The 15,223-nt window shown below is 49.7% G+C and overlaps 1 protein-coding gene across 4 annotated transcripts in view; it reads left to right on the top strand.

Moving 5' to 3' along the window:
• SCAI (suppressor of cancer cell invasion) overlaps window positions 1–14,543 on the top strand; it is a 71,736-nt gene extending 57,193 nt beyond the window's left edge. For all 4 annotated transcript variants that reach the window (XM_044453077.1, XM_044453076.1, XM_044453078.1 and 1 more), the window contains 4 exons: window positions 1,995–2,067; window positions 4,657–4,830; window positions 5,008–5,108; window positions 5,998–14,543. In XM_044453077.1, coding sequence (XP_044309012.1) covers window positions 1,995–2,067; window positions 4,657–4,830; window positions 5,008–5,108; window positions 5,998–6,147 — 498 coding nt within the window. In that variant the 3' untranslated portion in view covers window positions 6,148–14,543. The remainder of the gene's footprint in view (window positions 1–1,994; window positions 2,068–4,656; window positions 4,831–5,007; window positions 5,109–5,997) is intronic.
• The last annotated feature ends 680 nt before the right edge of the window (window positions 14,544–15,223 follow it).

The following is a 15,223-nucleotide window of genomic DNA, read 5'->3' as shown; positions in this document are numbered from 1 at the left end:
AGTTCACACTCTTTCCTCTCCTCCATCCCTTTGCCCCCCCCCCCCCCCCGAGGTCTCTCTTCACCGTGGGGAGTGTGACAGGAAGCACTAGAGGAGTCTGGCCCTGGTTGTGAAAGCACAGCTGCTTTTCATTACTGGCTCGCTGTCAGGCAAGGCCCCTGAAGGAGATCAGCTTGGAGAAGGTTCTCTGTTGTCCAACAGATTGGCCAAACTTACTTTCCTTGGGTTGGGATCGCCAGCCCAAGTCTTCCTCAGCCCCTCCTTTCCACAGTAGTTCTTCCAGCCCTCCAGAAATGATACACAGAATCAGAGGACCCCGTGGAGTGGGGTGACCTCTGGTGTGTGTCCCTGTGGAAGGTTCCCCGGTGCCCGCGATCCATTCCCATCCGGAGCAGCCATCCCTCGAAGGGGCGCTGGCTTCTGCTGCCCCAGGGAGACATTGCGTAGGGCGGGACGGAGGTGTCCTGGTTTGCTTGGGTACGGCCCTGCCGGGCAGACCCACTTTTCTGGGCAAACATGGATTTTCCTGAAATAGCTTGGAGATGTTGCCAAGGCCAGACGCAAGGGACGGCAGTCAAGCATACAGCACATGGCTACGTTCCGAGAGCCACTTCTGCAAACGGGCGTGCAGGACTCCGACTTGGGGGCTCTCAAAGGGGCTGGTGCCAGTCCCGGAGAAGGCTGTCCGAGACCCCTCGCCCTGGCGGCTGAATGCTCCCCGCACTACCGGAGGAGGCCCTCCCGCATCACTAGGGAGCACAGCCAGGAGGCTCCTGTGGCTTGGGGGCTCCGCGAGCACCTGGCTGGCCACTGTGTGAACCGGGTACCGGCCGGTTTTTATAAAAAGAGCAGGGCTCTTTTTATGTTTGTCAGCTCACACTCGGAGTTCTGGAACAGCAGGGCCAGGCCAGAGTCCAGAAGTCGGCAAGACAGACGCCCATGCGAGAGGCACAGTCGGGAAAACAGGGCAGGCACTTGGAGCGGCAGCCATGGGCTGCTTCCAGCACGGCTGAGGTGGAAGTGGGAAGCATGTGATTTATTTATTTATTTAGGCTTAGGGTAGGATTCCTGCTGCTGCGGAGGCCTTTCCTGCTCACGATCCGGCCTGCCTTCTCAAGGGGCCCCCACCAGCCCCTTCTTGGAGCTGCACACTCCCGGGTTGTCCAGCTTCCTCAGCAACCGAGTCCCCCAGCCCTAGAAGTCCCATCTCCCTCCTGGTCTTCTCACGTGGGCTGATCTGGGTGCTCTCGACCTTGGGGAGCTCTAGTTCCCCCTGAGAAGGCTTCCTGCAGTGGGGGCATGACAAGAAGGGGCCCTAATGTGCGGCACAGCTGCTGCTTTACACCAAGAAGGTCCCCTGAGGAGTCCCTGCAGCTTCTCCAGGCAGGAAGTCCGGCTGTGGGGATTCCACTGACCCCATCCTCTTTCCTCTGACCCCTGTTTATGTGGTGGGTTTTTGGCCTTTATGCAGAATTGTCACATTCTGAAAGGTGAGAAAGGCTCCCCCAAGTCAAGTCGTCATTCTTGGCCATATCAGCTTTCAGGTGCAAGTTTAGACAGGAAAAAGCCCCCAGCCAGCACCCTGGATTCATAGGCCCCCTTTCTTTCTGAAATTGCACATGATTATTGTGTTCTTAAGTTCCAACGGCCTGGAATGAAGCCTGGAAGAGGCTTAGCTGTGCTGGCTGGGCCATGCTGAGAGGCATGGGCCTTTTACTGTCCAGGCTGGTTAAGGACTGTGCTTAACACAATGGTGTTGTTTTGGCTCAGCCCCTTTGGCCTTTTATCCTGACCGCCATTAACATCCCCCCCCCGCCCCCCAAATGGAATTTGGCCCTTGGAGTGGAAGGAGATTCTCCACCCCTAGCTAAGTAGAGCTGCCCATCTCTTCCGACCAGTGACGGGGACCCTGTTTTGGTGGCATTGTCCCATGACAGGAGAATTAGCTGTTTCCACACAAGTCTCTGGACTCTGTCCCAACTGCTCTCTTCCAGAATTTCACCAATCTGTTTGGACAGCCGCTGGTGTGCCTGCTTTCTCCCACAACATATCCAAAAGCATTGCAAGGTAGGACAGAGTTTCACGTTTATTGCATTGGCATGTCATGCTTCCAGAATGTCCGTGAACAAGGCCGCGAGCTTTCCGGATTAACAGCGGCCGACAACACCCTTTTCCCTTCGATTCCCTGAACCACCGTGAGCCTTTTGTGGGGAGGGGTTACTGGGTTAGAGCATCTGTCTTCTGGGATCACTCAGTAAGCGTCTCATGGACATACTGGCTGAAGCTGAGATAAGCCGCCCATCAGCACCCCTGGTGAAGAGGTGCCGATGCCGTCGGCTCTCTCAGGAACAGGGCACGCCTCTTCCCCACAACTTCAGCCGACCGTGTCCTGGCTGCCTTCACTTGGTGCTACCTGCAGAATGGGTCGACCGGGCCGTGCCATCCCGCTCTGCCTTGTGTTTTCTGCCCTGCCACCGGAGGAAAGAACATAAAACCGTTCAGGGAGGGGTGAGGGGACCGTCTTTCAGCCTGAGGACAGAATTCGGGTTTAGAGACGGCCTCCCAGTGGCAGGCAGGGCCTAAGGCCAAATGGCCCAGGGCAAAATACACCCCAAGCACACTGTGGCTTCTTCCTGCCACGAAGAGGCATTTAATACTGTTGAAACGGGGGGAAACTGCACAGAAGCCAGGAAAGCAGCAGGTGACTGGCAGCTGGGACAAAGGAAGGGACCGTGCCATGTGGGGCAGCTGGAGGGGCAGCTCCAGTCCCTGACTCTGAGGGTCCGCACTCTTGTGGTGACCCACCCTGGGCTAGCCGTGTTGCTGCAGGATGGGGCGTGGTCCCGTGTGCCAAAAAACAGGAGCGTTTGTCAAAAGGACCACTTCTGAGCCAAAGGTTATGCGCATAGACGTCCTCTGTTCTGATGGTGTGTCCCCTCTCTTTTGGCCATGCGTAAGTGGCTCGCACAAAGGACACTGAGAAGGGAACGGGAAGGCAGAGCCTCCACTGGCTTTTAGGTTCCCACTGACGTGTTGTCTGGGTGTGACGACGGGCGTGTGTTGTCTCCCGTGCCGTTGCGGCAGAAGCTTGGCTGGCCTGTCCTTAGGGGCTTGCTTGGCTGGACAAATTTAGTGGAAGACACTCTGTGGACTGACTAGTGGATCTAAAGGAGGGAGCTGAATATTTGCTCGACTTGAAAGGCTCTCTATATCTATTAACTTTCCAACCCATTTTTCCAGTCCCTATAACTGTAAATGGTTCTGGTGTGCCTCTCTCTGAGAGAGCTGCCCCCTTACTGCTACTTCCCCGCATGAAGTCCCGTCTGGTGACATAATTTGTGGCTCAGGAAGGTGGTGGTCAGCCACGAATGCATGGGAGGCGTTGGAGACTTCACCGTTTGGCTGTGGAGGTAAGTTCTATTATGCACCAGGAGGCTTTGCGTAGAAAGTAAGCACTGTTCCTGCAAAATAACCCTCCCTTTTAGTCCGGGGGAACACTGACAATAATAGAACTTGCCTTGGTTTGTCCTGAACGAAAACACACGCATGCACCAAACGGTGAAGGTCTCCAGCGTGGGAGAGAAAAAAGGAGGGGGTTCTCTTCTCTAATGTATGTACACCTTACATACAGTCATCTTTCCTTTCTCCTTTGCTGCTTAGCCTTAACAATGTGAAACAGAGCTGAGAGCTAGTCAGGCTGAAGGGCCAGCTTCCACTGTGGTGGATAATTGAGACGGTACTTGGGGGAAGAGCATTTTTGTGCGATTCTGGGTGGGCTTGGGGGTCGGCTCCTTCGAGGTATGGTGCCTCTTTTCTCGTCAGTTTACACGAGGTGTTGCTGGCGCTAATTAGCAGTTCACAGCAGTTACCACCCAGTGAGGGGGCCCGCTCTCTCACCACAGTGGAGGTGCAGAACTAGAGGCCAAATAGAGCCTTTTGGGATCCCAGCCCAGCTGCCTGGCACCTTCCGGGTGGCTGTGCCCCTTTTCTTGGCTCAGCCTCTCTTCCTCCACAGTCATGTATAGATTTGGCACCCGCCCCGTTCTCAGCAGTTCAGATGTCTCTCCTAAGGGCCCTCAGCTCAGAGAGGCTGGTAGTTTTTGTTCTTTGGTCCTGGCCCTTTAGCCCCACCCACCTCTTGAATGCGGCCCCTGAGAGCTTTTCTGAAGTGGAATTTGGCCCTCAGGGCTCAGAGGTTGAACACGCCTGTCCCCACTGGCTTGCCAAAAGCCTTGCATTCTGGAAACGTCACACTTAACTTCTTTAGCCAGACTGCAAAAATGCGAGGAGGCTTCTGAAGCTGGTTATTTGCTGGGCTTTACATTCATTTGCCACTGCTGTAGGCGGAGCAGGCGAGGAACCTAAGTGAAAATGGCCGCACAGATATGATGCTGTATGCGGAAGAAAACAGGCCTTCATGTGGGTTGGGGGAATTGATTTTGCAGTGGCAAGAACGGGCTGCTGTCCCGTTTGTCTAAGCCCGTCTGAGTTGTGGGGAGCTGACTTGGGGCCCGTCGTAGCGTTTTGCGGTGCCTCTGCGCATCACACTTGAAGGCTGCAGAGCTGTTGCTGCGGCCAACTCTCTCCTCCTCTGCTCACTCTCCTTGCTCTCATCCGTTCCATACGCTAAGCCCACTGCCTCTTCTTAACTTCCAGATCAGTCTCAGCGTGGCAGCCTCTTCAGCTTCTTTCTGAACAACCCTTTAATGGCATTCCTGTTTGTCTCTGGATTATCAAGCATGCGCAAAGGATTGTGGGACAAGTGTCACGACTACCTTCGCAAAATTAACCGGGATATTGCACAGTTGCTGACTCATTCCCGCTCCATAGGTACGTCTTTGACCGAAGGAGCTTTGCAGCCAGGGCAAAGAGTGAGGATGATGTTTCTGGGCTTTAAAAGTGCTGCGTCTGGGGTTGGGGAGGAACTTCGTCCCCTTGTCCTGAAATTTGCAATGATGGCGTTTTTAAAAACAGCTTTCTCTAAGAACCAGTTGTTCCTCTCTGCAGACCAGGCCTTTCTCCAGTTTTTCGGAGATGAATTCCTTCGCTTACTTCTAACCAGATTCATCTTCTGCTCGGCCACCATGAGGATGCACAAAATCTTCCGGGTATGATGGGAAGTTCATTCTTCTTCGCATCAGATAGATATTAGCTCGGTCCTCTCATAATGCCAGCTCAGGCCATGGGTTGTCAAATTCTGGGTTGCCACAGTGACCACATTAACATTTCACAGGGAGTTAACCACAAATAAGGAAAATTCATGCTTTGGTGTTGGGTTGTAAGCTTTGGATTGTTTAAACCACACGCAGTTGTCACATGTAAATCTAGAACTGTCAGCAGTTGGTGGATTTTTTGGCCAGGCTACCAAAAGAGGCACCGAAACAAACCCTCGTCTGCATCGCATGCCGGCAGCACTGCAAAGGCAGCTGGGATGGTGGTGCGCAATCGTGGGCAGTGGCTGATTCATTCTGGGATGTTTAGCCAATAAACAGCCTGGAGTGTCTGTGTTTGTGCATCACGAAACAACCTAGGAATGGCGTGTTTTTGGCTTGTTAACGGAGGTCAGCACTGGCTCAGGCCCACTGCTGAGCTGCGCCAAGTCCCGGGTTAAAGGCTAAGGTAGGAACTGCTTTTCACTAGCACAGGTGTCGGGGACAGAGTGAGAGACAGGTTGAACCAGCAGGTTGCAGTGGCCACCAGGAAGAGCTGCTCCGGAGGGCTCTTGTCTGTGAGCCCCTGCTCAGGTGTGGGCCTTGGAAAGTGCCCAGCCGTGGTGACCAGTGGTGCACAGCCACAGGCAAAAGGCAAATTCCCATTTGTATTTATTGCATTACGCTGAGAAATTATTGTCTACATGCCTGAATTGTAGAAGACAGCTGCAGTGCGCCATGAGCCAAGGTCAGCTACATAAGTCCTGACATGCATTTTCCTTCATGAAGACTGGACTGGGCAATTGAAATGGCTGTTCTTTCTTCCCTTACCCTTCTCTTCCTGTAGCAGGAAACTAGGAATTATCCAGAATCGTATCCCCAGCTGCCAAGGGATGAAACAGTGGAGAATCCACACCTCCAAAAGCACATCTTAGAGTTGGCTTCCATGCTGGATGTTCGAAACGTATTCCTGGAAACCACGCTGGATGATTATTAAAAATGGAAACGCAGAATCCTGGCTTTCTACTGCAGGGTTTTTTCCCAGCCACAGATTTTTTGAAATGATGCAGTTTTCTAATGTGAAAATCCACAAAAAGGAACTTACTTGATTTTTATTTTTAAAGTTACGATTATTTTTTTAACCAATAAAAATGGCTTGGCTGTGGGCACGGCTGTTCCATTCTGTATGGGGTCAATTTTATAGAGGAATTCCTCCTTTTAAAAATTTTAGACTAAAGAAATCCCTTGAGTTTTAAATTTTGATTTGGCAGTTGAACCCAGCCACATGTCACAAAGTATTTCAATGCTGTTGGTCACTTTTAGCCCTTGTGTGTGGAAATCCTTTATTTTTGTACACTTTTTAAAAAATTGGAAGCAAAAAATGGAGGAGGAGAGGGGAAAGACTCCCAAAAAAAGAACTGTATATTCCATCCCGAAAGTATTCTGGATTTGAAATGTGAAGGGTGGGACCACGTTGTGGAAATCAGCCATAGCAATAAAGGAGTCTTTTGAGACGATCCACTTGGCCACTCCAAGAAAGGAGATCTTGAAGAGGTAGCCCAGCGATCCCATTCAAGTGAAATGCTGTTCCCTCTAAATTTGTTATCCAGATGTAAAAGCAACATCGTACTGGGGCCAAAACCGCCGGTCTCTGGCCTGACCCTGCAGCGCCGGCTCCTGCTGTGCTACCGCCTCAAGAAAGGGCCCCCCATCTCTTTGTTGGACCACGTACCTCTTGCACAGCCATGACCTTCTGAGGATGGCCAGAACTGCTCTGGATTCTGAAACCCTCCGAAGGAGGCCTGCTTTCCACTGTCGCTCCATGAAGGACCATCTCCCAGGCTAGAAATGAAGAGCAGCAGCTTTCTGTGCACAGGGAAACACGGCGAGCAGTGGCTGTGGCAGTTGGACTGCAAAAGAACCCTTTCCTCCTGCTCTCCTACAGCCCAGGAGGGTGGTTCCCGCCATCGCCTCAGTCCACCGATGGTGCGCTCCCGGGCCTCCTGAGAATGGCCAGCGCCGGGCCTCCTGAGCCTGGAACGGCCGGAATAACCCTCGCTCCGGTCGCGGCATGGCTCTCGTGGCTCCCCTGCGGCCCAGGCGTCGTCTTGGCCAGAGCTGCAGTGAGGCATCTGTTACTGTTTTTACAGGTCTTCTCCCCACAGGACCCCTTCATAGGCTGGCCAGAATCTTGTAGTTGTTGTGGGGGTTTTCTGCCAGGGCACTGGGGCAAACCAGCTTGGTGGCCACCCGAATGGAACTGCTTGGGAGCACTCACCTGGGAATGGAGAGGGAGAGCCTGGAGGTGCCAGCACCAACAAGGCACTGCTCTCAAATGGTCCCCACCCCAAAACAGGGCAAGCCGGAGCTCTTGCTACCACTCCTGAAGCAGGAGGGTCTGTCCCTGAACCTACAGCGAAGCACAACCACTTCGGGAGGCCTCCAGCTCTCACTTCCTTGCCCCACCTGCAGTCCATAACCAGCCCGTGGCATGGAGGAGCCAAGAAGGAGGTGATGCTCCAGAGTGCGGCAACCAGCTTGTCACACCACGATGGGTCAAGGACGTTTTTCAGAGGAAATGCCCCGTGCAGGAGCCCAGCAGTGCCTGTGCCTGCACATGGCCGTCTTGGGGACAGCCCTTTCCAGGGGAGCGGGGCCGCTGTGTGGCATTTGAGGCTTGGTTCCGCACGGAGCACGTGTGCAGTGCACATGCTCTTACAGCCGAGCAAGCCTGCATGCTCGTGACAATCGCGGGGGTCATTTTGAGACGTTCGGCAGAGAACGCAAGTCTTTCAAAGTGAGTGTCGGACAGAGGCTGAGAGGGGGAAGGACAGGGCAATGCCCCTGGGCGTGTGTGGGGGGATGTTTTGCCTGAGAGTAAACCCTGTTTTGCTTGGAATCTGTTCCAACAGGCTGTCGTGAAAAGTGCCGTCCAAGATCACGGCCCGCACGCTGGGAGCAGCAGGACTGAGCTCTGTTGCTGAGCTGCGGAAGGTGGTGGCTGGCACGCGACAGCAAGAGGTGCCTTAGGCCGGGCGTGACGTGCAATGAAAACATGGGCAGTGGGGTCGGGCTTGCCAAGCGCAGGCGGCCCTGATACGCCTGGCTTTAAAATACCTTCACTTTTCAGCAGGCAATCAAAAAAGCAGTTTAATGGCAGAGTTGGTTAGGTTTGGTAATGGGGCTTTTTCTCCTGTGGTGCTTTGTTCTTTCAATCCCTTGTTACCTTTTTGTTTTGGTAATGTTAGTATGGGTGAAAAGCGTTTCATTATGTGTATATGCACTCTGCCTGCCATCATGGGAAAGAGATGCTTCCTGTAAATGTGCCTGTATATATGTAGATATTAAGATATATTTATAAATATATATATATATATATATATATATATATGATTGCTTGGGAACTATATGTATACAAAACAAAGATGTATACACCAGAGCTGAGCAAAATGCACTCCAGTGTCCTGAACGCCGTCCTCGGTCAGTGATCGCTTGAGGCAGCCATTCAGAGGTGGCGCTCGGAGCTGTGGGGGCCAGTGAAAGGGCTCCTCTCCCCAAGTGATCCGGGGGTGATTGTGTCTCACGCCCAGGGGGAAGCACATCATTTAGTGACCTAACAGCAACCACACGAAGCTCCCCAACCAGGCTTCCGGCTCGTGATAAGGAACACTAGTTCAGCACAATTTCCATTTTTTATCCATCTCGGGTGAAGCCGTTCCTTGGGGAAGTCGCTGAAAAAGACCGTGCTTCTGTGTGCTTCCTGCAAGCAGTGGCTGGCTATCGAGAATGCCCTCTTCCTTCTTGGGCGGGAGGGGGTGTCCGTCGTTCAACACGCTTCCTTTGGTGGCCCGGGGAGACCTTGTGGAGGTCCCACACTGGCTTTGTCTTGCTCCATTTGGCCAACATTCGTGCTGAAGCAGTTCATTGGTGTAAGCCTGGAAAAGAAGCATCTCTTGAATATTTGTTGACCCTGTAGGTGCCGGGCAGGGCAGAACTCTGTGTGCGGTTCAACAGAACAGGCGTGCAAAATGCCAGTGAGTACAAGGCGATTGAAGTCAGATACTCATTCTTCAAACAGGCTGCTGCATGAGTCTTGATGCAAGTTGTCTCAGCTTTTCTGGCACGGGTGCAACAGCGCCAGGTTTTTAATATAATTTATCTGAATGTTAACTAATACTCGCCATCCTGCAGGGGTGAACTGCACCAGGGCTGAAACAAAGCAGGAGTTGTGGGAAGAACGTGTTTCCAGCTTCATTATGAACAGGACAATCAAAGGCGGAGGGGTGTCCTTCACTGCAGCAGCTCCAAAAATGCCCTAGATCAACATAGCCATTGGCCATGCTGGCTGGGAATGATGGGACTTGCAGGCTAACAGATCTGGAAGGCACCGGGTGGAGAGGTCTGCCTTACATCATATAAGATATTTTTGACGTAGCCCTCAAGGGCAGCGGGGGCACTTGCTGAATGGAGGGCGGGTCAAGGCTCCCCTTTTTGGGGGTTACTGGAGGTGGCTTGCACTCCGGGTTGCCTCTGGTCATGCACTCCATGGGGCAGGAGCTCCCATCAAGCGGCAGGACAAATTCTGCTGGATCAAAGCCATCCCATCAATCTATTTTTGAATTGTGTTTTTGGCACTCATTGGTTTTAAAATTAGAACAGTATGCTGGAGAGAAATCAAAGGGCCTTATCAGATGTATTGCCCTTTGTATCCCTTTTAAGTTTTTGGATTCTATTGATCCTTTAAAAAAACTAAGATGATTTGAAAAAAAAAAAAGTCCTTGTGGTTGCTAAAATCAGGTGAGTGAGAAAAGAAACTAGCTCAACCCTATTCATTCCTGCTGTAGATCTAGCTTTGAAACCTTAGTATTTTTCCTCTGTCATGGTGGATGTTGTGTTGGCTACACACATGCGGCACCATGAACAGATTTTATGGGGAGGTACCACAGATGAGTGGTAGGACATCTGGCTGGAATCCCCAGTTTAAGAACAAACACCCGCGCACCTGTAGCTTCAAGCCTTTTGAGTTCTCTCCCAAGCCCCTGGAAATGATCACCTGCGGTTTGTACAGATACTCTCTAGAATCTGTTCTTGAGAAAACTCTCAGGTGTAAGTTTCCAGCAGAAGCTTGCCTCGGAAGAATGTGGTATATGTCTTTCTGCGTATAGACACTATTTTTCTTCCTTTATGAGCCAGAAGGATGGGCTTGTGTGATGCCTAAGAAGCTTTGGCGCAAGGAAAGGCAAAACAAGGGTGCAGACAGTTAAATAGCTCGGACTTGTAAGGGTGAACGTGTCTAATGCTTAGCCTTCCTTTGGCTGCTGCCTTAAGAAGCCTTGCAGAATTGCTAGGCACAAGACGGTGGTTCGGCTCTTCATGTGCACACTTGGCTAGCACCCCCCGCCCCAGTTGTCCATGGGGCAGCCCCGGTGTTGCAGTGATTCGGTCCAGTGTGCCCCGTCATCACCACGGGCCCTGAAGCAGGCGGCACCCAAGCAGCAGGGAGCAGGCACTCCTGGCCCTCCTCTGCATTACCAGCTGATTCATTCATTCACTTGCTGCGGTAAATGGGATTTCTGGTGCTACAGGTTGGCAAAGTCTTAATGAACTATTAATTGGTGGTGACTCCTAGAACAATAACTTGGCTCTCACTGTGTAATTTAGCAGGTTTTTGAGTGTGATGCTTTTACTTGCCAGATTATCAAACAGTGGGTTGACTCCAGATTTAGCTAGACTTGGGGCTAAATGACACATATTCAGTACCATTGCATGCAGCTGAACTTTGCTGCTTGTTTACCTGGATTGGGACCTCTGTGTTGGCAGGTCTCAATCTTCCCAGCCAGCTGCTTACTCTCCTTCTCTCAAAATGGCCCCTCCATGAGGGGGCTAAAATAGGAAAAAACCTTAACTGGCAATAATGGATTTTTTTTTAAGTTTCCATGTTGTATGGCAGGAATTTAGGTTAAAAGTGTCTGGGAAGGTTTATGCCTCCCTTCTCTGCATAAGAGCAGCCCCACACACTTTCTCTGATGTAACCGCCCTCCCCACAGCAGTTGGTTAGACTGAAATTAGTTATGGCTAACATCTACCGCTGATTTCAGTAGTTTTGCTCAAAATAGGAACAGACCCATTGATCACAAAGCTGATGTTTTTATCTGAAAGGGCTGCTTGGAAATTGCTCTTGGAGACCAAGAAATCGCTGTCCAGAAAGGCAACTGGAATATCTTTGTGGGGTGGGGGGTTCCTGGATTCAGGTGAATCTCCAAAAATCCATTTGATATTCATTATCCCAGTGGTCATGAGATCAGGAAGCAGACACATCTGCTCTGTACAGATCAAATTAGCTGAAATTGAAGAGGAGAGACTGAATAATGTTTTGGATTGCACTTGCCATTCCATTGGCTTCAGAATCCTGCCAGAATTTTTGAAGGCACCTTCAGCTTGTCGTCTTCTTCTCCAGACAATGATGCAAGGTCTGCTTGGGGTTTTCTTGCACTTGGATGATAGTGCTCCCTTCTCCGGGATTAATTCTTGTATTGTAATGCACCAGACACAGGGCTGCTGTGAGAACTTCTACAGCAAAGGATGAGACAGCTCTGCTTTGTTGTGTCTGCTGTTGGCCACCCTAGCCAGATGGTGATCATCTTTGGCACTGCTGAATCCACTGTAGATTCTTCACATTCAGGCTATAATTAATGAGCTGCTGTCAATGTTTGTCTTCTGCTGGGTTGCTCGGAATCTTGAAATACTGGCCTTTTGATCCATCAGAACTGTTTTTCAGCCCTTCCTTCTATCTTGACATCTCTCATTGCCTGGGATGCAAGATCTCTACACTTCCCAGATCATTATGGAGGATTCTTTAGGAATTAATCCTTTGCGGACAAGGGTGAGATGGTTTTCATAGATGTAGGTTTGAATGCACAAAGATACAGGTTCAGTTTTCTTAGAATGACATAAAGAAGCTACTGGAGTGGCCCAGAGATCTAAGTCTTATCCTGCTTTATAGTCTTGTATTGGTAATCAAAGCCAATGCCTTTTGGCAACAGTTTCAGCATCTAGAGTTTGCTCTATAAAATGTGTCTGGACTCTAAATTTGTTTTGTACTTCCCAGGACTACAATGGCATGGCACACAGCTGCTGGGAAGCAAGTTTTAGTAAAATAGCTGGACACTTACGGAAGTAAATGTGAGAGAAATATGAACTAGAGATGTATATATTTGCTACTAAGTGAGAAACCACAGAATTGACCATGAAGTTAATTTTAATAGAGCCATCCTAAGCAGCCGTAAGGCATGGACAAAATCTCATCAATATACGATGCCATAGTCTAAAGCACCAAAAACACACTTTCCTCATTTTGCCCTGTTGGGGCAACCAAGTGGAGACATGCAAAGGAAAGAAAGAAAAGACAGAAGGTTTCCTACGAGAGTGAAGTGCATTTTGCTTTCCTTTGGAAGTGGGAGCTTCCTACAGAGGATGCCTTTGTAGGTGAAGCATCTGCAAATGGGTTGCGGGCTGTTTCTGTTTGCTTAAAGCGCTACCAACTGCTTATTGTTTCAGTGTGGTTTTGCTTGGGAGGCTGGGACTGGCAAGGACCGAGCAGCCGCTGGCAGTTGCAAGCAGTCACCCCTTGGGCAGTGCAGACATTTGATGTGTGAGAGTCTCGCTTGACTTTTGGGGTAGCTTTGAATCCTAATGCCACTAAGGCTTGGTCACTGATTCCATGGTGGACCGTTTAAGCCTGTGCTTTCAGCACCACCTGCATGTTGGTGCGTATTTGAGTGGAAAAATGCGTAATGCTCTCAGCTGTGGCGATTCTTGGAGCCCTTTCCTCATATGGGCATGTTTGAATAATGCCGCCAAAAAGCATACATAAATTCTGTAGTTAGAAATAGAACTGAATCCTGCTGCACAATCAGAGGGGGACATTCAAGCGTAGTCTGAATAACAGGATAATGGTTTGGGTCCAGATTTCATCCTACTGCAAGCAGATCCATATTTCCTGGAAGCTGCAGGACTTGCTTCTCTCTGAACTTGAATAGGTTTGTACTCAGAAGTTTCAGGGTGACGTGGGTGGCTCGACTCTTAAGTAAGGTAAATCGGGAGCCAACCCAGTGCCAATAGCTTTAAGTCGGGAAGGGCCATGCGTGCACCACAATGAAGATTTCAAAGCCTGCATAGAACAGGGTTCCTCACTGAAATTCTCGCGAATTTCTAGCTGAACCTAGAATGGCACATTCCCAACCCTGGTGACAAATGTGTACTTAAAAAAAAACAAAACAAAACCAGCAGCAGCAGCTTGTATTAGAAAGTAACATGCCTGACGTGTGGGGGTTTCTTTTTTCCTTTTTACAAACATGTCTTTTATTTGGAAGTTGTAATACATCTCTTGGTAAAATACTTTAGTAATCTGTGGCAAATGCTCATCTGTAATTGAAATGTTATTAAACTGTGACGCCGGTTGTGGGGAATTCACAGCTGTGTCCCTTAGGATCTCTCTCACGAGGAGATTGAAGCACAAGCGTTTTCCATGTGCCGAACCCGTTCCCAGTGCTGCTAGCGCATCATGCATGTGATGCCGCTGTAGGGTAATCTCCGTATTGGTTCGCAGAGCCACTTTCTGTTACGCACGTCTCTGGTGCCCATGTCTCCACAGTACGACTTGCGGTTTCCACGGCATTCCTGATCCGACCAGCATCGTTCGATGCTTTCCTTGTGCTGAGAAGACTGGGGTCCTTCTTGTTTACAAAGCTGTAAATGGCTCCCTCCATTCCCGTGGCTCCCGCTACCAGTTGCACTCCCCAGTCGACGTGGAACCCTGTTGTCTGTCTCCTGTCTGTAGTCCCTCCAGATGGCCTCCGCCACACACTCCACCCCGAGCCCTGCCCTCTCCCCCATCCTGCTGTGCACCTTTCCTGGTTTGTCACACGATATGGATAACTCGTACTGTAGCTTGTGCAGATATGTTTCCAGTGATTCAACGAAAGCTGTCTCAGCAAGGTGGTGATGCTGAGGCAAGTGGCAAATTTTTGTACACTTCCAAGCATTCACCACACCCTTCGATTTACCGCTGCTGGGAAAACTAGTCCACTGAATAAAATTTCTGAGCTGTAACACTGTGACTCTCGGCAGACCCAACATAGCATCAAGGGAACAAAATACTGTAAAAATGATATTATTGATAATAATATTGCTTTTATGTTGTGTTAAGTAACAAGGTTATGACATTTCTGGGATTTTGCAGTCAGTGTTGAAGACTTTCATGTTGGTTAATGTTCGCTTGGAATGTGAGTGCATCCATCAGTTGTGAATTACTGTACATGATTTTTGTATCTGAGACCCACTCAAATTATATGTATTACCAATATACAATAAACATATTTGCTTAATGGTGTGTGTTTGTGTCTTGAGGATCCGATTTGAGTGTGCATTTGAATGAAAATAAAAGTATGAAGGCTCCATCAAATGCATGTTTTGACAGGAAGAAGGCCTACAATTTCCAGCATAACCCCAGCCAAGCATAGGATGACACACTCCCAGTTGAAGGCTCAATGACAACATGATTCTCAGAGTTTATGCCACTGATAAATAATTTACTCTTCTCAGTAAACTGAGAAGGGAATTATTTTTTTTCACAGCTTTTGGGTTGTGCTCCCTCTGACTTTGCTTTCTTTTTGCTACCATGTTTATCACAAACCATAGATCATATTTTTTATTTAATCAGATTCTTAGAAAAGTTTTGTTAAGACATGATAGCTTTATGGAAGTGTAATTGCTCTACATTTGTGATGGTTTGTGATGCAGCCCTGGCCAACAGGCACTTATTCCAATACAGTGGTACCTTGGCTCGCGAACTTAATCCCGCTCCAGGACTCTGGTAGTGACCCAAATTGGTCATGAGCCAAGTTAAATTTCCTCATAAGATTCAATGTAAATAAGGTTAATCCGTTCTGTAACTATTTTTTTTTACTCACAAAAATTTGAAGCAAAGTGACAAAGATCCTGGCCATCTTCCCCACCCCCAACGATCATGCGGGGGGGGGGTGGAGAGATGGCCGCGATCTTTGTTGTCACTT

The sequence above is a fragment of the Varanus komodoensis genome, unplaced genomic scaffold (assembly GCF_004798865.1).
Source record: "Varanus komodoensis strain SLA01 unplaced genomic scaffold, ASM479886v1 scaffold77, whole genome shotgun sequence".
NCBI classification, from domain to species: domain Eukaryota; kingdom Metazoa; phylum Chordata; class Lepidosauria; order Squamata; family Varanidae; genus Varanus; species Varanus komodoensis.
The sequence above is the reverse complement of the archived record's forward strand: the minus strand, read 5'-3'. Positions and strand labels throughout refer to the sequence as shown.